A 26,470-nucleotide genomic window follows, 5' to 3' on the forward strand; every position below is an offset into this window, starting at 1 on the left:
CACCCCTCCAAGGTCCCACCTTCATTATTGAAACAAGACAACTTGTTGACATGAAGCTTTAGGTAGACTGGAAGTGAGGAGCAAAACCTACTAATTTTTCAGTTTCATTAGAGCTAAGCGGAGGAGGAAAAGCTCTTCCATCATAGATTGATGGCTCTCAACCAGGTTAAAATTCTGGGTACTAAACATTTATTTCATCCACAATCAAGACTTAATTTGAACCAATAGTTGGGTGGGATGGAAAGGGTTCAGTCTGTAATCTACTCATAAAGGGGAAAAACATGTTAATCTACTTCCGATTGGACCACAATTAGTGTTACATTAGTTTTTTTTCTCACGCTTTTATTTCATCACATCATATTACACAGCAGCAATTCCATCCAACATTTGAATTGACAGACGTTCTTGTGAATTAAAATTTATAGCACTATCAATATTCTAATAAATATACATAATGAAAGCACTACCTGATGAATTCAGTGGTCTGGTTTCTTGTGTTTGTAACTTGTAACATGAACTTCAACTTTAACCAGGTTTTTTATTATAATTATTTAGTTTATTTTATAGTATATGGTTACAATTAGTGTGTTATTGCGCAATATGATTAAAAAAAAGGTTGAATGTACAGCATCAATAAACTTGGGAATACACACTACTGTAGAACAAAAGATTTAAGCATCGGAATAGCACATTTACATTAGCATCATAGCTGAAAAGGTTAGACACAATATACAAGGCACTCAGGGCAGCCAAATTTTTTCAGACGTGAAATTGAAGGACCTCCAGAAGTCAATGTTACACAATTTTGGATACAATTATGGACAGTGATTACAATAAACAAATAGAATATCGACTGTACGAATATTTTTCCAATGCAAAACAAATAATAATAATAAATCCCTAAACTTATTAAGTACACTTTACGACATGGACAGAGTATAAATGTTTTCAAATACCCGTCAGAACCAGAACTGACAAGTGGATTTGGGAATGAGCATAAGTGGGAACACGATGTTAAATAAAGCACAGAAGGGGAAAGTCATGTTTTGCAAACAGGCACAGTCCGTTTGAATAACCAAGTTTTGGGGCCTTTTAATAATTAACTGTTAAACAGGAGTGCTTAGTTAGTTCCCATATTTCAAAGATGAGGTTGATGGTGTCCTTGCACCACCTATAGGTCAGTCAGAGAACTACAGCTCTGCCACAACACTACAATGTCCTTTTAAGCTTTGTGTCTACAGATAAAACTAAAGAATGAAAAACCTTAAGGTAAGAAATCTGTTAATGGCTTTCACAATTAAATTATTAAAGCATTAGAAATGTGCTATAGAGAATTCTCAAGTGTTTGGAAAAAACAATTACATATTTGTGTAGTTATTTTACCGTCTAATTTGTTAATGCAAAATGCCTTCAGATATTCCCTTTATCTCAAAATTAAACACATCAAAATTATGCAGACACTACACCAGTTATGGTCACCCTATCAAAAATGGCCTGAACATCACATGAGTATAAAATGACAAATGACTCCAGTCTGAACACAAAAACAAACAGCTCTCTCAATATATTAATAAAGCTAAACATACAGCAGGTTTTCAAGGCTCAGGCTTCTTTCAAAAGTCCTCTTCAGTCTTCTTTAGTCTACAATTTGCCATGTGGTGGTTATGATTCCTCAGGGGAAGAAAGAAAAGCAGCTGCTCAGCAGCTCAGAATGAACACCTGCCTCCTGCGACTTCCCAAACTTTTTGCTATGATGTGAATGATGTAAATGTTGGTTATTCATTTAAAGCAACATGCATACAGTACATTTGAACACTAAATACTTCTTCTTGTATTCTTGAGCACAAATGGACACATGCAAGTCGCACAAAAGGCACAGTCGGTCATCGTTTGGCACTCTGCAACCCAGCTGAGGTTTTTGTTTGGATCAGTCATAAAATCAAATTATTTTTTGTTGCTGCTCATGTTGCTGCTTAAGACTCTGCAGTAATATCTGTTTGTGGACAGGATCAAGTACTCCAGCCTCCTCCAGGTCCTCCTCTGTGATGTCACTGGTAAAAAGACAAATCACAACAAGCTCTGACAGAAAGCTGATTTGACCCAATAAAGCATGTGTGTCAGTGCAGAGCTGTACCTGAGGAACTCCAGGTCATCCCAGCCATTGTGTAGAAGACCATGCTCGTACCTCTCCAGTCCCAGTCTTTGGAGCCACTCCCCCACTGATGACTCTCCAACAGATAAAGATGAACTGCTGCCACCCCAGGGGGCCTACAAAGCAGAAATGAAACACATGACCATTTTTTAGCACAGTAATACAAGTGCACAAGCAATTGGCCATCCAGGTGACAGAAAGAAGGCAATGCAGTGAAGCTGTATGTGTTAGGATGTGGAGGTCATATTTATTTTTGTACATTTATATATTTGTTCCCCTGCCCTGTATTTTATGCTCGATTCCCCTCATCTGGGCAGGCTGGGGGTGGCAGGCAGATTTCTCCGACCCCCCCTCCGGAGTCTCTCACCTGCTGCTTGTCAGCTCATCAGGTCCAGCAGTATTTACCGGGCTCTTCCTCCGATGTTGTGCCAGTTTGTCGTTAAAACATCCACTGGTAATTGTGTACCGGCTCTTGTGTTAGTTCTTACTGAAAGACGTTAGTTGTTTGGTTTTGGTTTTTCAGATCGTTTGCTTTTGCTTCCAGCCTCGCCTGCCACGCTCAGTCTCATTTTTTGAATCCAGCCTGCTCTCATTTGGACTACACTAGAAAGATTTGCTTGGTGCTTTTTTGTTCGAAATAAATCTCCTTTTGGGAAAAGACTTTTCTGGTAGTGGTCTGCATTGTAGGTTCAGCGTCCTGTCTGGCTTCTGCCACAACAATATGACTACAATGTTTTTCTGCTGGAGAACCTGGGTCGTGCCATCCATGAGAATGCTACTTGACACAGATGCTCTTTACCCCCCCCTCATGGAAACATGGCCTCCTTCAGCAGGATAATGTCTCGTGCCACAAAAATGTTGCACAAATAGTTTTGAGGAGCATGTGCTGACACGGCCTCCAAACTCCCAAGATCTAAATTCAATGGAGCATCTGTGGGATGTGTTGGACAATACTGTCACATCCATGAAGGCCCACCTCCCAACATACAGGACCTGCTGCCAACATCTTGGTGCCAGGAATTATTAAATTGGATCACTTTTGCTGCCAGTGAAGTCCTGAATCAGCACACTGCAGTAAACTTAAACCCACACACTCAAGTCATGTGCCAACACAAATGCCATCTCCTTCCAGTGGAGACAGATTGCTGTTGCATCTACACAACCTTTAGATGTCCCCTTAGGAACATCTTTGTAATTGATCATGATCAAGGAAGAAAATAGCTAGATGAACGTTTCCCATCAAAACTGCCTCTTTGTAACACTTGATGTTAAATCACCCTTTTGACGGATCCCACGCTCAATCCAGTCATAAATGTACATTGAGATTTGGAGTTCACTTGCTGTAAAAACTGCATTTTGTATCTCCAGAATTAGTAACTTTGGGATCGACGTTGTCTTTCAGAGGAAGCTGAATGAGCTTAATGGTGACCACAAACCCAGGATCAGCCAGGAGCTTGTGCAGTGCCACTCCTGTCTGTCTGATATAATAAAGTCGGCCCCCACTGATATGGTCTTGTCCACTGCAGATGACAAATGTGCAGGTTTATGTGTGCATGCTTATGTCATCAAGCCTGTTTTGGGACTTATGTTGTAAATAACAATAATAAAAGTGAAGATATTGTAAGCTCACATTTTATGTTTGTGTGCAGCCCAGATGATAGATGAACATATCAATGGATCAATATGATGGATACTATTCTCTATATAGAGTGCAGTATAGCACATGTACTGTATGTCTGGAAATTATCCTCTTGAAAAATCTACAATTGACCTGTTTGCTTACCTCTTCAGGCAGATCCTCTGCAATACTCTCTGTGATGGTGTGTCTTGGTGGGAAGGAGCAGGAGGCATCTAAACCGAGACTGACGGGCTGCCCTCTAATGGGTGGTAGGGCAGAGGAAGCACGTGGAGGCTGCCCTTGGAACTCACTCTCGCTTAGAGACTTTGCCATCTGGAGCACGGAACACGACTGATCGTCCAGTGCTCCAGTTCCTCCTCTTCTAAAACTTTCTACAGTTGCTGGTGGAGCAGTTGGACTGGCTGCAGGGACCCTGATGTCTGCCAATTCTGGGTAAATATGTCGAGTTTTGCAGAAAGGAGGGTCTGTGACCATCTCCAAGGCTCCTTTAGGGAGAGGAGGAGGTGGAAAATCAGGAGGTAGTCGATTGAGTGTATTTCCAACACCCCCTTGAGCTCCTCCATCATCCTCTGAGGACCCTTCCTCGTTAATGGCACAAACTTGGTGCCCTGTCATGGGTCTGCGCGGACAGTGTCCCAAGGTGACAGATGAAGGTTTAGAGCGTACCGAGTGAGGAGGTGCTTTCGCTGCAGGAGGGTTACCAGAGGTGGGAGATGGGAGGAGCTCCGGCAAAATAGCAGCTGCTGACTGGTTAGGAACACCCTCCAGGATATAGTAGGCAGGGTTGTTGTAGCTGTTTTTACTCATGGACAGATCCACTTCTGATCCATCCTGTTTGGGTCTTAGACAAAACACACAGACTGTGTTGGCGGGTGTCGTCTGCAGTTGACACAAAAATGCTCTGCTCACCATTTCATTTAAAAGGGGTTTATCTAGCTACATGCACATTTGTAAAATTGGGTAAGTTTTAAAGTGACACTGCTGATGAGTATGTCTCCACCTTGCACATGTGTCCTCCTTGCTAAGCCTTTCTCCATCCTCGCTGACCTTTCCCAGCTCTCCAAGCTGTTTGCAAACCAACGCTGACCTGCAAAATCAATGACACCCACACAATATTAACCTTTTGAACATTGTAAAACATGTTTACTGTTTAAAAGATGTTTACTGTTTTACTCATTAAAAGATTACAGACTTGACATATTCATGTCCCAATCTGGACACAATGGTGGATTTTCCTTTAGGTCCTCCTGTCTCATCCTTATCTACGCTGATCCACTCTGAAACACATAGGTTGGAATCTCTTTCAGGAATGCACACTGATGGTCGTAGAAAACATCAAACCTTCACTCCACAGTTACCATAGAGCCTCTCCCTGGTTCCTATTCTTTCAGAGGGGACCCTAACCCTCATGGATCCCCTGATGTTTCCTGTTTCCTCACCGCGATGGGACAGGTAAGTGTGGAACTGCTGTGGAGTGCTGCCAATCATAGACTTGAGAGCTAACACACACTCTCCTAGCAAACGAAAGCACACACGGTCAAATATTCTCACAGCCAGAATACAAACACAAGGACACTCACTCCTACCATATGACTCATAGCCATCCACTGATTTCACCGTTAGAAGCAAATGCTGGTCCTGCAGGTATTCAATCTCCGAGAGAAGAGGTTTGAGAGGTGTCAGCTGCTTGTTAGACCAGCCCACACGCAAGAAGTTTATGTTGTCGCTGCTCTGACTGTCATTGTCATAGCTCTTCTTAAACTCTACATATATGAAATAGAGAAAAATAAGGTGTAGTGGGTGAGGGAAAAACAAAAAGGGTGTTGAGCAGAGCTGGGAAGATGAGCAGGATGCTGTTTCTCTAGCCTTCATACAAACACACCAAGAAAAGTAGGGTAAGGATTCAGCACCAGTTGATGGGAGAATCTAGCATAAAGATATACTAACTGCCTGAGACAGGAAGGAGAGAGGGGGGAAGATAGTAAAAATAAGATTAAAAAGCAATATTAATTATCCACTGCATCCCCCCAGAGAGTGCTGAGCAGATTTTCGGGGATGTTCTTCTCACCTTCAAGACAAGTGGAGTAGAATTCAATGAAGAACTTGGTTCGGCTTGCTGTCTTCACTATGGCTTCAATGCTTTCAAATTCAATGTATGCCTGCTCAGAACACTTAGGCAGACCTTCAGCAAAACATGTGATGTAGAAGGGTTAGTACTTCCCTTCAACTTGTTCTAAAACATGAATGCTGCATTCCAATTAGTCATTCATTGATGAAAATATAGCTCCACACTGTCTAAAAGATGTGTTATTCAGAGCTTTACACTAAACACTTAAAAAAGTGACGCTTATTATTTGTACCTTTCTTGGACACAAATTGGGAGGTCACCCCCACCTCAAAGGTAGCAAACACAGGGGAATGATCACTTGTCACTATGTCATCTGTACAACCTGAAAAAGACAAAACTGTACATTCAAATCTGAAACTACTGGTAAAGGATAGAAATATGGGTTTATCCACTTGCTATAACCCGATTAGTTAAAATGAAAACCAAAAAAACAAAATAATGAATGACCTGCTCACCATAAGAGTTGCAGACAATGTGTGTTTCCGGGTAAGACTTCCACAAAATCCTGTCACACCAGGACGGAACATTAGTTCTCATCTGTGTTCAGACACAACAGAATTATTGAGAAGCCTGGTGTAAAGAACATGGGAAGAGATGGTGAAGAGTTTGGAAAATGTACCCCCGTGGCCTTTTGCTTCTGCCACACATATGTATCCCTGGAGCCACGCTCATAACGGTATGTAGGTGGAAACGAGATCTCTTCCTCTGCTGCAAGCACCGAGATAAACGTTCACATTTGTAGCAGATGGATGAGGAAAATCTCAACTCAATAATAATCATTCAACCAACACCTAAAGATGGCTTTAATTACACTTGAGTATTTGTTTTGGAAAAAAGATTCAAGCTGATCCCATTGAGGACATGCTACACGTGCACCACAGAGAGACACTGACCAAAGCGCAAAAACACTTTATTCTTCTCCCTCTCCAGGTTGAGCTGGTCCACTTTCAGAAGGGGTTCAAATTCCTTCCGGTTAATGTAGTTTAAAATCTCCTACACCCAGCCAAAAAGAACAAACACATAGTACTGTTATCCTAATATCTTCAAATTTTGAAGGCACTTTGGATGTGTATGCTTAGCCTGACCTGTATGTCCATATCCAGCCTGTAGTTGAGATCTCCCAACCAGAAGAGGTGTGTGAAACGCAGAGAGATATCAAAAGAGCTTAACTGTTTGTCTCCAAGCGACAGCAAGCGAAGGATATCCAGGTAGTTCTGATTCCTCCTGCAGAGGTCATGAGCATCAGTTAGAACCCAGTAAAAGATGTTTTGACAAGCTAGAAAGGCCAGAAAACAAGCAAATCCAGTGATTAGGTATTGTGTAGGTTTAAGGAAGAATACCTTGTAATCTTCTCATTCCCTGATGTCAAGTGACAATTCACAAAGCCAAAAGATGTCCCATTGAACATGAAGGAAACACCTACTGCTCCTTTGTTGCCTTTCAATACAAACATATTGTTGGTACGAGCAAAAAATATTACACAAGCACATTGTACGAGCACAATACAAGACAGTTCTCAAAACATTCTCGAAAAAAGGCTACAAAAACATGAAAATGAATGAAAGGAATAAAAAAAAACATCAAGATCCCTTGAGATTGATTGTTTTAGCATTAGAATCACAAAGAAAACAAAGTGCTGACTACTATAACAAAATAATAAAGAATTTTATTCATCCCTGCTGTTAATCCATTGGTAGCATCTATAGTTAAGCTCCATCCGGTTAGAGCCGGGCAGTTCAGCAGGTTCAGAAAGAATAAAGATTGCTGTTACCCAGAGTATTGGCAATGCCTGTCTTGACACTAGACATCCCCACATGGCTGATCCGGTTCTCGTGTTCAGGTTTTACAAGCACAGCGAGTTTGATGTTCCACAGGGTCTGTACTGCAATCTAGGTCAGTGTTTAATGACATTGTGGGGAAAATAGATAAAGAAAATTCAAATTACTGGGCATATCTTTAAATTATCATAACTTTAAATGAACAGAATTTAAACTATAATAGAGGTTGCATAAGTCGAGATGATAAAGTAACTTGACACTGTGAGATGTGAGACGGTAATATCAATTAATTATTAAGCATTTGGCTCAAATGACAAGTGTCCCAACAGTCAAGAAGTTGCAAGTATAGCAAAAACAAGTCTTAATGCAAACTGAATAAGAAATTAGCCAAAAAAGAAATGACACAATTCATCCATCAGCACTGACGGCTGATAACATCCTTCCGTTGCATAATTAATTCAAAATGATATATTTTGGAATACTGAATGGTTAAAAGAACAACCATAATAAAATCTACTGTTTCAACTTTTCGGGTCCTGAAAGTTGTCCTCACGGGTTTATAATCCAGTTCTGTCTGTTCTTTCAAGACAGTGCGAAGCGACTCCACCCACTCCCGATCACACACAGAGTTTTCCTGGCTTCCAAACACGTAAAGGTCATGAGGGATGGTGACTGTCATCTCATCCAAAGATTTCCCAAGGCCCCGACACAAAACCCACGAGGCCACAGTCTTGGGCAAAGGAACAGAGCCTGCAGGCAAGAAGCCAAACATCCAATCTTTGCCAAAAGAAGGCACACAAAAAGTTCAATATGAGCTAAGAATTACATTTGTATTGATAAGAACAACAAAACAACAAAAAGAACAACAAAAGAAACATGAGTCTGACCCATGTTCCAGGTTCCTATGAAGATGGAGATCATGTCTGGCTCATCTTGATTGGAATGTTTGTTCTTCATCAGCTGTAGCAGCTGGCAAAAAGCTTCACGTTTCTGTTTCACGCACGCACGCAGGCACACACAATATGGTGCTTTCTTAATTTCAAGAGAAACATCAAAGTAGGATTCTGAATTATTGTGTTTGCATGTACCTTGGCACTGGCGAAGATGAAATCCTTCCTCTGGCTTTTGTCCTTCTCCTTCTCAAAAACAATGCCCAGTTTATTCTGTACACGCTGAGACTTGATCAGTTGACGGACTAAGACAGACCAGAAAGAACAGAAGGTCAGAAACACAAGACCGACCAAAAGAAATTCGTTGAACTCGTAATCATTTATCCTGTATAAATCCTGCTCAATAAATGTCAGATCAGCTCAGTTATCGAGTAACGGGTATTGCGTCACTTCCCGTCTTCTCAATAGTTCGTTGGTGCACCGTGCACGGTGTGTGTTGGTTTCACTTTATTTAAATTTATTTAAAATTGAATACTCGGGAAATTCTAACTCCGCCGATTATTAGCACTAGCATGGCCTCACCGTCTGTTTCACCCGGTGAGAACGGGCGACATAGAAGCCAATCTAAAGCTGCTGGCGAGAAGTAAACGTAAATTTAGTAAAGTTATTATTCACGTCAAAGCAAACGACACCCGGCTTCGTCAGTCGGAGGTCACCAAAATTAACCTAGAGTCGGTGTGCAATTACGCAAAAACGACGTCGGACTCCGTAGCATTCTCTGGTCCTCTCCCCAATCTGGCCAGCGATGAAATGTTTAGTCGCATGTCATCGCTTCGTCGCTGGTTGTCACTGTGGTGCCCCGAAAACCAGGTGTCCTTTGTAGACATTTGGAGCAGTTTTTAGGGAAAACCTGGTCTGATTAGGAGAGACATCACAACGGTGTCCATCCCACACGGGATGATGCCTCTCTCATTTCTAGTAACTTGGTTAATTTTATTAGACCCAAAGTGACCTGACAAACCAGGGTCAATACCAGGATGCAGAGTTGTAGTCTTACACACCTCTGCTGCTTCCATAGAACCCTCATCTGCCAACAATAACATATTTAACACTATAGAGTTAGTCTCTGTTCCACGGTTAAAAGTTCACCAAGCACAGAGCAGGGGAGTGGTCAATCACCATAAGCTTACTAAAATTAATACCAAAGCACAAATTGGAGAAACTAACATCACAATTAAATGTGAACTATTAAATATTAGATCTCTTTTGTGTAAATCCCTGTTAGTCCACGACCTGATAGTGGATCATCACATTGATTTATTTTGTCTATCTGAGACCTGGCTTAAACAATCTACTCCTCCTACCCATCTTAATTATCATATTCCTCGTGCTACTGGTCGAGGAGGGGGAGTGGCAGCAATCTATCACTCCAAGTTATTAGTTAATACTAGACCAAAACATAGGTTCAGTTCATTTGAAAGCCTGACTCTTGGCATCACCCTGAACTGGAAGGCAGAAAAGCCACTTTTGTTTGTAGTTGTATATCGGCCCCCTGCTGGGCGAAATTCAGAGTTCCTTTCTGAGTTCTCTGATTTCTTATCTGACTTGGTCCTTAGAATGGACAAAGTCATTATTATTGGAGACTTTAATATACATATAGACGTTATAAATGACAGCTTCAGAAATGGCTTCATTTCATTACTTGAGTCAGTTGGTTTTCTCCAGCAGATAAACCAACTAACTCATAGCTTCAACCACACCTTAGATCTACAGTAGTTCTGATTTATGGTGTTGAGGTAGAACATGTGTCAGTGTTCCCTCAGAACCCACTCCTGTCAGACCATTCTTTGATCACTTTTACATTTATGATTAAGGATTCTTCTATGCTCAGAGCTCAGTCTTACTATAGCAGATGTCTTTCAGATAATGCTGTAGCCAAGTTTAAGGAAGTGATTCCTGGGCTAATCCCAGGACCACCGTGTGTTTCCCCAGGGATCAATCATTATAATCTTATTCCTGCTGAGGTTGACTCTGTTGCTGAAGGTGCAGCAACCTCACTGAGAATCACACTTGATTCTGTTGCCCCCCTGAAAAAGAAAATAATAAATCAGAGGTGTGCCCCCTGGTATAATTCACATATTAGGACCCTCAAGCAGAAAGTGCAAAGACTAGAAAGAAAGTGATATTCCTGTAAAATAGATAGCTATCATGTAGCCTAGAAAGACTGTCTAGTAGTTTACAAAAAGGCCCTCCGTAAAGCTAGAACAGCTTATTGTTCTTTAATTGAAGAAACCAAGAACAACCCCAGGTTTCTTTTAGCACTGTGGCCAAATTAACCAAGAGTCTCAGTGTTTCCCTTAGTAGTGAAGACTTCATGAGCTTCTTCACTGATAAAGTTCTAGCTATCAGAGAAAAAGCTAGTCAGGCCAGGCCAGGCCAACAACTGGACCATCACCAGATGTACTGACTGTGGGAACATACAGGGTCTCCAACGAGCCCTTAAACTCCTTCACTCCTATATATTTTTCTGAGGCGTCGTTGCTAATTCAGAAATCCAAGACCACCACGTCTTTTAGATCCTATTCCAACACACCTGTTGAAGGATGTTTTACCAATGATAGGCAGATCTATCCTGGATCAGATCAATTGTTCTTTAGTGACAGGTTATGTACCCCGGTCCTACAAGGTGGCAATGATTAAGCCATTGCTTAAAAAACCATCACTGGATCCGGACGTACTAGCAAATTATAGGCTGATATCCAACCTTCCTTTTACCGGTATCTCTAAAATTCTAGAGAAGGTTGTGGTGACTCAGTTACTGGAGCACCTGCAGAGAAACAGCCTGTTTGAGATGTTTCAGTCAGGCTTTAGAGCTCATCATAGTACAGAAACAGCGCTTATTAAAGTTACTAATGATCTTCTTATAGCTTCAGCTCATGGACTGGTTTCTATGCTGGTTCTCCTGGACCTTAGTGCTGCTTTTGATACAGTTGATCACAAAATCCTGTTACATAGATTGGAACATATGATTGGGATTAAAGGGACAGCACTAGACTGGTTTAGATTGTATTTATCTGATAGATACCAGTTTGCTCATGTCCATGGCATTCCCTCCTCATACAGTAGGGTTAGCCATGGAGTTCCACAAGGTTCCATACTTGGACCAATCTTTTTCACCTTGTACATGCTTCCCTTAGGAAACATTATTCGGCAGCATGGGATAAATTTTCAATGTTATGCTGATGACACTCAACTATATCTATCCATGAAACCCGAGGAGACAGAGCAGTTAGTGAAGCTCCAGACCTGTCTTAAAGACATTAAGTCTTGGATGTCTTCAAATTTCCTCCTCCTTAACTCAGGAAAAACTGAGGTCATGGTGTTTGGTCCTGAACCTCTCAGGGATAGATTAGATCACATGATCACTCTAGATAGTATCTCATTAACATCTCTCTGTGAGGAATCTAGGAGTAATTTTTGATCAAAATCTCTCCTTCAACTCACACATTAAAATAGTCTATAGAAGTGCCTTTTTTCACCTGAGAAACATTGCAAAGATCAGGAAGCTACTAATGCGGCATGATGCTGAAAAGTTAGTCCATGCATTTGTTACTTCCAGGCTGGACTATTGTAATTCTTTATTATCAGGGTGTCCAAACACCTCTTTAAGAAGCCTCCAGGTGATCCAAAATGCTGCAGCCAGAGTTCTGACAGGTATTGACAAAAGAGATCACATTACTCCTGTATTGTCGTCTCTTCATTGGCTGCCCGTTAATTTAGAATAACTTCTGACCTACAAGGTCCTCAGAGGCCTAGCTCCATCCTACCTGGAGGAGCTAGTGACAACTTACCAGCCCAATAGACCTCTCCGCTCTCAGAATGCTGGTCTACTTGTGGTTCCCAGAGTCTCTAGGGGTAGAATGGGGGGCTGAGCATTTAGCTACCAGGTCCCCCTGCTGTGGAACCAGCTCCCTGTCCAGGTACGGGAGGCTGACTCCATCTCTACTTTTAAGATTAGGCTTAAAACCTTCCTCTTTGAAAAAGCTTATTGTCACTAATTCTGTAGTTCCAGTAACTATCATAGACAGACAAATTATCATACTTAGAGAGTCGTCTAATCATTAGGTCAACATCATAACTTAGTTATGCTGCTATAGGCCAAGGCTGCCAGGGTCCAGAAACATGATCACCTGACAGGCCTTTGTCACCCCACTGGGACCCCACTGGCCTGGCCTGGCCTGATTGATTATAGAAAAAAAAAACAAGTTAGGCTGCATCGCCCAACGGAACTGACCAAAATGAGATTAGAGTTTTAACTCTAATCATGGAAAACCCTGTTAAGCGAGAAGCTGTAAAGAATGGATGGGTGGATGTACTGTATATAGAATTTATGCTTAATGCTCCTCACTTTTGTCATGTGTGAAGGTGGTCCAGTCCTCCTGGCTGTCCTTAACCTTCTTCATCACTACCAGTCGTCCTCTCTCCACATCCACAGACAGTGTGTACTTCTGACTTTTTCCTATCTTTGTAAGCTCTGCCAGGTAAACATCCAACTTAACCTTAAAATAAGCAGAAATGTGAGGTTAACAAGCACAGAACATCTAAAAAGGTGACTTTTTAATGGTTTTGCCAAATAAAATGCCAACTGCACCAGGGGTCTCAATAATGATTCATCTGGACAAGGATAAGACTTTGACGTAAATACAACAAAAAAGTTGATTATGCAGTATTAACAAAGTGCAACAATAAAATGGGTTCTGTAAAGGGAGTTCTAGTCATTAAGGACAGCTATTGGGTAAAAGTTCCTAAATTGCAAGAAAGTAAGACAGCAAACAAAAAAAGCAATTCTGAATGAGTCATTCCATACAGATGCCAGTGGGTGGGTGAGCCAGTGGGCCAGCCAGCAGGCCAATTACCGGTAGTCATTGAAGAAAATCACAATCAATCACTTTAATGGGAAAATTGTCTTGGACTGGAAGTTGAGGCCATAGTTGAGGCCATAGTCAAAGAGATTAAAAAAAATAAAGTCCACAATGAATTCATAATATAATCAAAAGAGCATACGTGAGTGTGTGCATGAATACCTCAAACGCCTGAATAGGGATGACTTTGCTATGACACGAGGAAAGAGGTGGGGAACACAGAGAGGATAAACTCATGTCCTGGAGAGCTTTGAGAGCCTGAGATAACAAACAAAGACAAAGAAATTACAGAAACAATATATATACATAGTTGTGTCTGAGTGTTGGAATCAAGTCAAAAATATTTCTGTCAAACAATTCAATTTTGGAATTAGGTTAATAACAAGGACACTCTTAATCTATATATATTAATTACAATTAATTCCCATTTTTTATTGTGTTTTATTTAGCTCAGGACAGAAGAGGATATATACACTTAACATGTTTTATTTAAACTATGAAAGAGATATGTGTGTGCTCTCCCCATTTCTGTTCACCACCTACAAAGCTGACTTCCAGTACCACTCTGAGACATGTCATCTCCAGAAGTACTCGGATGACACAGTCATAGTGGAGTGGTGTGTGGAGAATGGACAGGAGGATGAATACAGGGACCTTGTGGAGAGTTTTGTTAGCTGGAGCAGGGAGAACCTTCTGCAGCTCAACGTGACCAAGACGAAGTAGATGGTGGTGGATTTCAGAAAAAGCAAGTCCCCTCCCTCCCCAGTCTGCATTAGTGGGAAGGATGTGGAAATAGTCTCATCTTACAGGTTCCTGGGTGTCCAGCTGGACAATAAACTGGAGTGGTCCACAAACACCGATGCTGTTTACAAGAAGGCCATGAGCAGACTCTATTTCCTCAGGAGACTCAGGTCCTTCAGTGTTTGCAGCAGGATGCTCCACATGTTCTACCAGTGTGTCATGGCTAGTACCATCTTCTTTGCTGCGGTGTGCTGGGGTGCAGGCATTAAAGCAAAGGATGCCAACAGACTTAACAAACTCATTGAAAAGGCAGGGTCTGTTGTTGGCTGTAGACTGGCAAACTTGGACGAGGTGGTGAGGGACAGGATGGTGTTGAAACGGCGGACAATCATGGAAAATCCCTCCCACCCCCTCCATAACACAGTGGACAAACTGAGAAGCAGCTTCAGCAGCAGACTCCTGCAGCCTCGCTGCTCTAAGGAACGGTACAGGAAGTCCTTCCTGCCGTCCACTATCAGACTATATAACTCATCCTAACCCAGCCAATAACAATAACTGTGCAATGTTCATGTTGTAATTTTATTTCTATTTATTCTATATTTAAGTATATATGCTTATAATGCGTATATATTATATTATGGATATATATTATATATATATATATGCTTATAATATATGCTGTATATATGCTTATAACGTTCTAATCTTATCTGAATTTATTTATTTTGTTTCTATACTTTGTATATGTTGCTACTATAATTCAATTTCCCCACGGGGATGAATAAAGTACATTGTTAATCTTAATCTTAATATCCATATATCAAAATATCCTCATGCAACTTGCAAAATCTTTGTAAAGCCTGTGTCCTTGACAATACCAGTGTTTTAGGATTCACTTGCCAATCATGTCAGTCATTTTGCCAGATGGAGATTTACCAAGGATCCAATCTTCCATAAGGGCAGTTTGGTGCAAGGCAGAGTCCCCAACTGTTGAAGAGGAGCGATCGACTAATTCTGATTCACAATGATGTGGTACTTTAAGCCAGCTGTTCTTCAGTGGCATCAGCTAATTACTTAATATCAAATTATTCCAGCTTGGGTGTTTTTGATACTCAAACTCTCCATTAAGTTAATTTTGCTCGAACAGGTTCTACCAACAAATAGTGTTGCAACACCAATCCTCAACAGTAGAGGGCAAGTGCTGCATGTGTGGTGCTTTTTATGAGTTTCATTATGCAAATCAATGTACAGTACAGTTCAACATGTACGCCAAATTCAAAGGTACAGACTTCAAATACAATGCAAATGTCCCTAAAAAAGGCTTCTCAGACCTTTAATTCATCTGGACACACCTAGCCTTAGCTGAGTCTCATCAGACTTTAAAAGTCTAAGGGCCTGATTTACTAAAGACTTGCTTGTACTACTAGAACATGTGCAAACTTGAAGTCACCCCCCCAAAAAATCTGATGATCTACTAACATGTCCACTGAGTGGTGAGCAGACAGGTGACATCATTTAGCAGCTTGGCCTTAGTGAATATGGAATTTGGTGTGTTTCTGAGCTAAACACTGGGAGGAGAAAAGGCAGATTAGAAATATTAGCAGACACAGCATGCATTTGTGTCTAAATATAGTAGGTTAAAAGGAATGGCTCTAATGTCTTTTTAAGCAGGAGGACATGCAGATAACCAATTTTTTGGGTTCTCAAATATTTGAGAGAAGAATGATTGAGACATATGTCCCCATTAGCCATCCTGAAGCTGCAGAGCTCTCAGGTGGATTAAAGGCTATGATACAAAGAATGAGCAGGAACAGAAAAGTTCCATCCACGCAAGAAGTGCTGAAGGACCCCAAAACAGTTTTGATCTGGTCTCATGGCCCCCGAAGAGTACATGGAACCTTAACTGTACCAGACGTGGTCCTGGAGCCATATTGGAGTCTGCTCGCACCTCCCAGGAAATGGAGAGGGCGTGATGGAGGGCTGCAAATTGGGTTTTTAAATCTGCCAACAGCTTGCTGTCTAGAGGTGTTTCTTTTGTTCTGCATCTTCTTCAAAAGAGAAGAAAAACAGTCCAGTTGACACAAAAAACTACCTTGGAAAACTATGACCTGGATGACTGAGAATCTACACAGATGTTCTGCATCTTGTTTTTACTTCTTTGTGTTCGGCAGCGATTAACTGGACACCTGTACGATGTCGCTCCATAAAAGATTTCTTTGTTGTTGTTGTTGTTTAGATTTCTCGGATGGAGTTCGATTAGTTGTTTTGGCCTACTGTAATTGTCAGAATAATTGATCCTGAACAGAGAATTAATGAGTGTGAGAGTGAGTGAGTGAGTGAGTGAGTGAGTGAGTGAGTGAGTGAGTGAGTGAGTGAGAGAGTGAGAGAGTGAGAGTGAGAGTGAGTGAGTGAGAGATAGAGAGAGAGAGAGAACCTTCTTCTCTATCGAGGACAGCAGATCTTTAAGGATTGCCAACTTGGTCACAAGGTTCTCCAACTCCTGGTCTCCACCCTGATTTACACTCTAATAAAAAAAAATCAAAATTAAAAAAAAAAACAATGAAAAAGTTATTGGACAAACATCATCTTATTTTAACTAACACATCCGTTTTAGTAGACTCTGGATTCAACTCACTGTTTGGAGTTAGGAAAATGTGTGGACTGTAAATAAACCCCAGAAAAACTAAAAAGGGTTCTCCCTCATGACACAGGCTGATGCATCTTTAATAAAATAACCTTAAAAAAGGAACATTTATTTATACCTGTTGGATCATCTTTGAGACCATAAAGGCACTCTGTTGATCAAAGACTTTTGACAGAACCTCCAGTCCAGACAGTACTTTATCAACTTCCCTTTATTGTGAAATGAAGAGAGAGTCACCAGTAAGAGTCATTGGGGAGAACACAGGTTTATTTTCTAACTCATTTATGTGTCATAGGTGTGTAAATAGACGAGCTTTGAGCTCTTTCCTACCCATTGAGGCGTTTGCAGGAGGTCACCAGAGTTTTGTTGAGGTGAGGCAAGGAACAGGCCCCCTGTTTGACTGCCTCAAGATCCAAGGCATAGCTGCCCTTCAGGTAGTCGTGAGAGATTGTGCTCAGCCCGTTCGTTGCTGGAGCACTTGCACAAATCCAAAGAAAAGACTAATTAGCCCTCACTGTATATCAAATACTGACGCTGCTGTTGTACTATTGAACAGGACTCATTTGTGTCGTATTTACTGACCGACATCTTTATTTTGTGGGTGAAAGTCATGATCATTGAGCCCTGTAGAAAGTCTGTACAGCTTATCATATAATGAAAACACACTGGGTCTCATTCATGAAACGTGAGCAGAGCGAATTTTTGTATAAACTATTCGTAGACGGAAATTCATCAACATTTTAGCAGCTCAGATCTGTTCGTAGCTACGAGCAAAACCTACAAATGCTTTTGACTGTGTGTAGCGTTTGTGTAAATGTATAAGCGCATAAATAATGCTTGTCACTATTGTAAATTACAATTTTAATTCATATTGTGCTCTGTTAAATAATAAGCAGATGCATTTGAAAAATGTGATATAGGCATATCCTAAACATGACAAGTGATTAGACAGATTAGGTTGATGAATGTGAATTCTTCATATAAAACTGCTGGGGGCTGTTATCCTTATCACTTTTTAAAAATGTTAGATGGCTCTACATTCCAACAGCTATCACAGATTTAGGTTAGGCTATATCGATTACTTACAATTTAACATTGCTGGTTTCACATTTCTACGTCAATCTGGAGAGAAAATTGTCCAAATTGTTTGGCACTGTATGACCTAGACTAAATTAAAATTAAAAAATTAAACTAAATCGCAGGTGTCACAGTAGTCTACATTCTGAAAAATCACAGATACTAAGGTATCTGTGATTTCTGTCAGTACACTACAACATTTATTACCTTACCAGCTGGGGTCGCTGTCTCCGTCAGGGATGATTCCTGACAAAGCCCCAATAATTACTGCTATTTCAGTATTTGACAATTTAGTCAGTTAGCTTCCTCCTCCTCCTGTGGCAGATATATTTTTTCTGTGTGCACAAATATGTTTTTAACCTCCGTTTTTATATTAAACCACTTTCTTTTGACCTCGGGCATGGTTCTGGGGATGGCAGAGACCACATTAACTGCATCTCTTACCTCCTCCCAGGCTTTTGATTTGCCTGTCCCCATCACACCACTGCTTCACTCAAAGTAATCTCTATCTCTGCTTCAGCAAGTTTGAAAACTTTCATACTCTCTCTTGTTTTGCTTGCGCCATGATTGACAGGTAACCCGGATGCGTCAATGAACACCTCCTTTTATGTTGCTCATTGCCAATTCATGGGTGGAGATTTATGCAAATAGTCAATTTACGATTGTTTGGCATTCATGGTCTACGCATGTGTTTACGATCAGATTTGAGTTTCCTGAACATAGTTTCACGTGTTCCTGAATCCAGAGTAAGCTTTGAGTGGGGTAGGCTTTTATGTGTAAATCTGTTCACAAATTTAATGATGTTTCATGAATGAGATCCACTGACTTTGTACCTGTCTGTGGGTGATTCTGATGCAGGAGGCGTTGAAGTGGAGACTGAACGAGGGGGGAGTGGTGGTTTTTCATCCTCCCCATCTAAACATGTCAAAAAAACGAAAGCCAACATGAGACAAAAAGAGTTTGTTGAGAATGTGTTGGTTTAAGCTTGATTTATACCTGAATAGTCCCTCTCATCTGTGACAGCTGCTTCTTCTCTGTCGACAGCATAGAGCAGGGTGGTGACCAGACCTTGGTTGGGCTGCAGGTACAATGACACCAACTCTGGGAGTTTTTTAAACCGCTTTGGCTGCACACCCTGAGATGTCTTGAAAAAAGAAGCAGAGCCATTTTCTACATAAAATTCCTTAGCTACAAGGAACAATGTTTATTCATTCATGATGGTGGTTATTTGTCTCTATCTTATTGTCTTTTCTCTCACTCTCTGCCCCCCCTTCTCTTTCATTCTGTGTTCTGCTGGTGGCACTGTCAACCAACACGTTTTAGCTCGGTATCTTTCCATTCTAACAAATGAGTTGAATGTATGACGCATCTGTTCTCCCCCCCCAACTGCCTTATCTCCCTTCTTCACACAGCCAGCCAACAGCAGGAGCCCCCCCCATATGAGCCTGGTTATGTTCAAGGTTTCAAAAGGGAGTTTTCCCTGCAACTATTCCCTGTTTGCTATATTACTTAAGTTGACTTTTACCTGTACAGCCAAAAATCCTTCTTCATCTGGGAGGATTCTGTATGTATGAACATGCTTCTGAAACCTGAAGAAAAGAAAGAGAAAAGTTGGGAGAACTTTTCAATAAATTGATGTATTATTGTTGTTGTTAATAATAATAATAATAATAATAATAATAATAATAATAATAATAATTGGGCTCTGCTTTTTGCAGGGTCAATGTAGTAACAGTCATTGGGGATCAGTATTGGGTATTGAGTCATTGGGTACCATCAAAAGGATGTTATATTTAATGTCAATTGTGCATTAAAACATGACTGATGCGATAAAGTGGATCAAACATGAAGACTAAGCAAAAGTATGACTAAAATCCTCTGAGTCTGTCCTCACTGAACCACTAATAACTAGATTAAATAACTCACAGGAATGTGTCCTCAACAATTGTTGGAGATATGAATCGTTTCTTTTCTGCAGGTTAATACGGCCCCTACGCCACAAAACAAACAACTGGAGTCAGGTGGCACAGTGGCATTTCGACCAGTAGGAAGATGGAAAATCGGACAGCTTTGTTCATCTCGTGCATAATGGTGGTTTTATTTACTGGAGGTAACATTTTCTTGAGTGTTTTTGTTCTGGGGTCATATGCTCGCATGGGGGCTGTGGAGCATGTGGTGGTGCACCTTCAATTTCCAATCAGATTATCTCGATGTCTTAATTTGATTTTAGCACTTTAGTGCTCCAGTTAGAGTTAGGACAAGGCACCTATTTGTTTTTTCCAGTGTCATGTAATTGCCTTATTGCCAATGGGTCATTTGTTGGAGGGGGTCTTTTCTCCTCCTCTTGGTGATCACCCAGCAGCTGTCTCCTACATGTGATCAGGGAGCCAGTGAGGGGGTCCACTGTACTGCTGCCTGGGAGTTGCATGGTCTCCGTGAGCTGGCGTGAGCTGTAGTGGCTCATTCATTTTAGTGGATTTTAAAGATTTTAGGTAAACCCAGTTCTTCAGCTGCATAGCTTTTTTTGTTTGAAACCAGCAGACTAGTTTTGTTTGTATATATATAAAAAATCCCTTCCTCGCCCTCCTGGGCGGTGCCTCCTTCCTTCAGGCTCGGGTCCTCTACTAGAGGCCTGGGAGTCTGAGTGTTCTGCGCAGGATCTTAGCTGTTCCTAGGACTGTGCTCTTCTGGACAGAGATCTCTGATGTGGTTCCTGGTATCTGTTGGAGCCATCTACTCAGGTTGGGTGTTACTGCCCCTAGTGTCCCAATCACTACTGGGCCCACTGTTGCCTTCATGCCCCACATTCTCTCTATCTCCTCCTTCAGCCCTTGGTACTTCTCCAGCTTCTCGTGTTCCTTCTTCCTGATGTTGCTATCACTCGGGATTGCTACATCTATCACCACCACTGTCTTCCGGTGTTTATCCACCACCACTATGTCAGGCTGGTTGGCCACCACCATCTTGTCAGTCTGGATCTGGAAGTCCCACAGGATCTTGGCCTGCTTGTTCTCCAGCACTTTCAGGGGTGTCTCCCACCTGGACCCTGGGACCTCCAGTCCATACTCCAGTCCATAGTGCAGATGTTCCTGTACACTATGCCAGCCAACTGGTTATGCCGCTCTATGTATGCCTTGCCTGCTAGCATCTTGCAATCTGCTGTGATGTGCTGGTCTGTCTCAGGGGCATCTCCATACAGTCTGTACCTGGGGTCTTGTCTGGAATGGTAGACCCTGGCCTCTATCGCTCTGGTGCTCAGGGCCTGTTCTTGTGCAGCCATGAGTAGAGCCTCTTATGTGACTGGATAGGTCAGTGGTATGAGCGGAACGTTAACTGATAGAGTCATACTGGCTCGGACGACGCCCGGGTCAACAAGGTCCGCGTCAGGGGTCAGGGAACCAGGGCCCCCTGATGTCAAATTGGCTACTGGAACAAGGCATTCATGGAGCAGGGCAGAGAACGTGGTACTGATGGAGTGTTACTACGGGAGTAACCCCAGCGAGAGAGGGTAAATGCAGAGGATGTAGGAGGGTACTTCGAAACCCCACATCCTCACTGACTTCTAGCTCAGGGTTCGAAAAAAAATAAAAAATAAATATATATATATATATATATATATATATATATATATATATATATATATATATATATACACACACACACACACACACACACACACACGGTATGTATATATATATACGGTATATGTGTGTAGGGGAATGACCTGATGACCTGTGTCTGCATCCTCGAGTGCTCTTTATGCTTTTTCTATTATTTATATTGTCATATATACATACACCATACAAACACTATATATATGCTGTATACATAGGTTGGATTCATTATGGTTTAATTGTTTTTGTATACTGCAACTGTTGATATCCTGTACTTTTAAAATTACTACAGATTGTTAGTATATATACTGTTTATACTGTGTAAAATACTACAACTTTCCTCGTAACTCACAGTAATTATTCTTCAGAGTGTTTAAACACAATAAAATTGCAATCTATGAAGTTGCATTAATGAACTTGCCAAGACAGAGGCTGCTTCTTAATCCACAGTGCAAAGGTGTCATACATGGATGTCCATTCTTTGACGTACACACTTGCCACCATTGCTACTGCTCCTGCTGGTCGAGGTGAAGGTCATTGTGGGATATTTAGCTGTACCAAGTCCACACAAGTCACATCTGAAGTATACTTGACAAAATGACTGGAACAAGTGCACTTTTGGGAAACACGAGAGCGCAAAGGAACACAAAGGACAAGAAAGCCTGTCCTAGCTTATCTGTCAGTTTGTTCACTATTATATCAAACGAGGGGCTCTGAGCTGATCCTTATACAGTACCTACAGCACACGTTGCCGCACTCATACAGCACTCTCACATCTGTGATCGGAAGCCAGGTGTGGTATTAATCCATTTGTGATTTATTGTAATTCTAATAACAAAAATAGTATTATAACAAAGATAAAGTAATAGGCTCCAACAGCAACAGGGTCATGATCTGTTCAAAATGACCATTTAGTGGGGTCAACAGGTACGGAGATGGACAGTGTGCAGAAATGACCAAATCTCTGAAAAGTCACTTTCTATAGACATCCAAGTTGGATGTAGCTTTAAGATCAACTGCCACTGTCAACATTTGACTGAGGGGGAATTCTATTCTGGGTTATTTTTCATGGGTTGGCTTTGGGCCCTTAATTCTAATAAAAGAAACTCTTCCTTCAGTATGCATAGACATTTTGGACAATTTCATAAAACCAATTTTGTGGGACCCGCTCAGGGATGGCCCCGTTCTGTTCCACCATGACTGCGCACCAGATATGGTTGTGTTTTCATCACTTGGGGCATAGAGTAAAAGATGATAAGAAATGAGAGCTGGATGGGCTAGACGTCCAGGCTGCTACTTCTATTGCTACTTTGAGTGTAACTGCCAGGAAAGAACTTCAGCAGGACTCTCAGTCAATGACTCAAGATGACCAAGTTTAATTAAGGTGAGCAAAATGAAGGGCACACACCATAACAGCTCTCCTAAACGCCATCACACTTATTTGATACACTTTCTAGGACTTGGAGGTGTGATGGAAATGCAGATCACTCAGTTTACCAGGATATGTTAGAAATAAATTCCTGGTCATAAAAGTTCCTTGAAATGTGGAAAAGAGCTTATAGTGTCCATCAAAAGCACACAAATACAAAGGCATCAGCAGCACCTCACAGTGCTCTTGAGCTGTGCATCTAATGTTGCTGGAAATTAATCATTAGAGTGTCTTTCTTGAGGTCACTTGTATTTTTCAGTTTGTTTCAGATCTCTTCAATAGTTGGCCCCATAATCATTAAAAAATGATTAAGTAAGACAGTAGTTGCATTCTTCCAAATTTAACTTTATTATTACACTATTAAATTATTACACTAAATTTGTTATTAAACTGTGTTGTAGATAAAGAGGCACAAATGCCCATCATGGTGTGTATGTGTGTAATTATGAGACTCAGTGTGGATCTGTCTACTTCATAGTATTGGCTCTTTAGCAACTCTTTATTATTAGGAGATGGCCACAAATCTTTATATATGTGCAACAATCATTTGTTGGGAATTGTAATGTTAATCTTTATTTGTCTTACTTGATGTCTTCTAACAATTACAAAGGAGACTCACAGTAGGAAAAGACAATAAATGATTTTAAATAGTATTTTCTTCAGGTTTATAGAGAAATTCAAACATGTTTAACGTGTATCATCTTCTATCATTATTTTTTGCGACTGCACAATGAATGGAAATGAATTACGATTGATTTAGGTGAATTAGGCCTGTGATTAACCTGGCTTAAATGTTTAATCAGTTAACAGCCCCGAGTTAAACGCTGCATTACTTACGTTAGCTTATTTGAACTCACTGAACAAAATCTTGATAGCATGCAGATCGTATGCAGCACAAAACAAAATATGCAGACAAGGAGGAAGTGTTAAAATAAACAAACAGTTTCCTGGACAGGTCATGACTACTGGAGCTTCTGTAAAATCACCCGACTAGTCTATTCTATAACAATAGCAGAATGAAAACATTTTCCTGCATATAAAATGTATTTGGGGGAGCCAATGCAGCACATTAGGTGATCGAATTGACTGAAGTCTCAGCATTTCTCCTATTGGTATTCTTTTGTCAGTGCACACAGCAGCAACCTGCCAGCTCAGATGTCACCAGCGCTAACACCTGAGTTCACCACCCAACAGATACTCAGCAGGTATAATAACTAATGTCACAAGAGAGCATGTGAGAGTTGTCATTGTGACAGTCAAAAATCTCAAACCAGCTGTGGACCTGCTGAATAAACCACTTAGCTGACTTTGTGTACATTCATATCTGTCACAGGCAGAGACAAGAAGCCCCCAGGACAACATTCCTTTTGACTCTGACAAAAGTGTGGAAAATAAATTAGCAGTATTCCAGAACTACAGAAAACCATGGAACCTATTCAGCCAGGCATGATGGTGTATTGGATAGAAGGCTTTAGAAATAAATGTGACCATCCCAGGCAACAGCAACAACAAAGAGAAAAACACCTGAAGAGCTGGCTGAGATGTGAAGACAGAAGATAGTGGTGCCACTGGTGACTGTGATGCCCAGTCTGGGAAAGGACAAGGTCTCTCTGTCTCTCTCTGTCTCTCTCTCAACTAGAAATGTAAAAGTCCAACAGGATCAATAGACAAAGCAAGTTGAAACTTTGGACACACCTTCTCATTCAGTGCTTTTTATACCTATTGATCCCAACATTTTATATTAATACCGATGACATAAAAGTGCTAAAATTATGTAGGGAACAGAAGTTAACAGATGCGTGTTAACAGTGGATGTGGATGTGGATGTGTGTGTGTGTTTGTTTTCTTAAAAGGTCCCTTAGCTACATTATGCAGAGGAAGGGTTGGCATATATTATCCCTATAATGCAAGAAACAATTAAGCAGACAAACTGTCATCTTTAGTTGAAGACAGGAATGTCAACGAGTCTGGAAACTTTCAGGTCAACTGTATCCTCAAGCATAGTTACAAAAACATGAAATGTGTGAAAAAAAAGTGGCACTGAGGAGAGGAAGACTACCTCTGCTACAGGAGACAAGTTAGCAGCCTCCCAAAAGGCACATTTACAACACAGAGATTACAGATTAGAGCGCAGATGAAGGTACCAGAGGTCAAGAAGGAGAGACACTTCAACATCAACTGTGGAGAGGACACTGTAAATCAGGCCACAAAGTGCAGCAAGGAAGCCAGTACTGAGGGAGGAGGAGAAAGGTTTGGCCAAAAAAAACACAAGAAATGGACATTAAAGCAGTGGGGAAATTGGGGAGGGGGTGGGGTCCTCTGACTGGTGCCTTTCTTCCATCCAGCATTAGAGAGAAGGGGGCAACAGTGAATGAGAAAGAGTGTCCAGATCATTTGACCGGTGTTCTAACAAATGCAGATGTAAATGTACTTACAAGACACACAAAGCGTAAGCCCCGTTGACGCTCTCGCTATCGCGCACCAGAAAACTGCCATCTCTGCCGGCCCGCGCTAGCAGCTCCTCCGCTGCTGCGCGACTCAGGTCCCGGTGATACCACAGCGGCGGAGCGGGGCCCAGTGGTGAAACCCCAACTACATAACCTCCCCCGGCCATAGCCACAGCCCTTACAACCAGCTTCCAACTTCCTCCAGACTTTTCCGAAAAACTCACAGCGTTGCTGAAGAACACCCCCTAAAAATAGATCCAAAAGTACAAAGAAGCGTAAAACGTATTCTTAAGCAGGCAGTTGATGATTGCGACGGAGCTCAAGATGTAGATTAGTTCAAATTCGTTTCTCCTGGAAGGCTAACCGCCTTCCTTTCGCTTCCCCGTCCCACGGAAATCAGGGTACGTTAATCCACTCAGGGAACTGTGGGGGTGGGCAAACACACAAAATATGTCAAGCACGACTGTGCAGCTACAACTTACTTCCGTTTGACATTTTCAAAGCAAGACCGTTGCCTGTCTATATGTGTGTGTGTGTGTGTGTGTGTGTGTGTGTGTGTGTGTGTGTGTGTGTGTGTGTGTGTGTGTGTGTGTGTGTGTGTGTGTGTGTGATGAACAAAAACAAGGATAAACGAAGTGAACTCAGTAAATTAGAGAAGAGTTGCCGAGAGAACTGTGTTCGCACGGATGAAAGCGGTAGTGAAATTTGGTGTCATTGCATACTTCGACGTTGCCTAGCTGCGTTTGAAAAAAATACAAACTACTTTTACAGTTGCACATTTATCTCGTTTTCACATTAAATGTATTAAATTGCATATTCAGTTTGAATTCAAGCTTCGGATTAATTATTTGCAACAAAAATTACATTTCATGGGCTCACTGCAAATAAAATGTACACACAATGTAAAATGTAAAGTGATTATATAATTATATGTAAATATATATATAATTATATAATCACTTTACATTTTACAAGAACACATTTTTTGACAGTCATCTGCCACTATTAA

At 41.2% G+C, this 26,470-nt stretch overlaps 1 protein-coding gene across 5 annotated transcripts; it reads right to left on the bottom strand.

Moving 5' to 3' along the window:
• Positions 1-325: 325 nt before the first annotated feature.
• On the bottom strand, positions 326-25,911 carry inppl1a (inositol polyphosphate phosphatase-like 1a). Of its 5 annotated transcripts, none has more exons than XM_011608305.2 (27): positions 25,450-25,909; positions 19,497-19,560; positions 18,968-19,049; positions 18,805-18,886; positions 17,225-17,371; positions 17,013-17,103; positions 16,685-16,774; positions 13,672-13,767; positions 12,996-13,146; positions 8,786-8,892; positions 8,585-8,687; positions 8,215-8,447; positions 7,691-7,808; positions 7,260-7,356; positions 7,005-7,143; positions 6,813-6,912; positions 6,539-6,627; positions 6,375-6,456; positions 6,152-6,241; positions 5,860-5,973; positions 5,378-5,554; positions 5,150-5,305; positions 4,984-5,068; positions 4,792-4,878; positions 3,936-4,632; positions 2,135-2,268; positions 326-2,051 (listed from the first exon to the last, which is right to left on the bottom strand). In XM_011608305.2, exons 1-27 carry the CDS (start codon positions 25,626-25,628, stop codon positions 1,940-1,942), a joined length of 3,702 nt encoding a protein of 1,233 aa, XP_011606607.1. In that variant the 5' UTR covers positions 25,629-25,909; the 3' UTR covers positions 326-1,939. The 5 variants fall into 5 exon arrangements, with proteins under 5 accessions (XP_011606607.1, XP_011606608.1, XP_011606606.1 ...); XM_011608306.2 differs by having other exon boundaries at positions 4,458-4,632; positions 18,968-19,115; XM_011608304.2 differs by having other exon boundaries at positions 18,968-19,115; positions 25,450-25,908.
• Positions 25,912-26,470: the final 559 nt, after the last annotated feature.

The sequence above is a fragment of the Takifugu rubripes genome, chromosome 11 (genome assembly GCF_901000725.2).
Source record: "Takifugu rubripes chromosome 11, fTakRub1.2, whole genome shotgun sequence".
Taxonomy (NCBI): domain Eukaryota; kingdom Metazoa; phylum Chordata; class Actinopteri; order Tetraodontiformes; family Tetraodontidae; genus Takifugu; species Takifugu rubripes.

Coding starts and splice junctions, on each gene's coding strand:
- inppl1a (XM_011608304.2), bottom strand. CDS start 25,628: ATGGCCGGGGGAGGTTATGTAGTTGGGGTTTCACCACTGGGCCCCGCT. Junction 18,887..18,967: donor AGATGAGAGGGACTATTCAG/GTATAAATCAAG, acceptor TGACATGTTTAG/ATGGGGAGGATGAAAAACCA. Junction 4,633..4,791: donor AAGGAGGACACATGTGCAAG/GTGGAGACATAC, acceptor GTTTTGTCTAAG/ACCCAAACAGGATGGATCAG.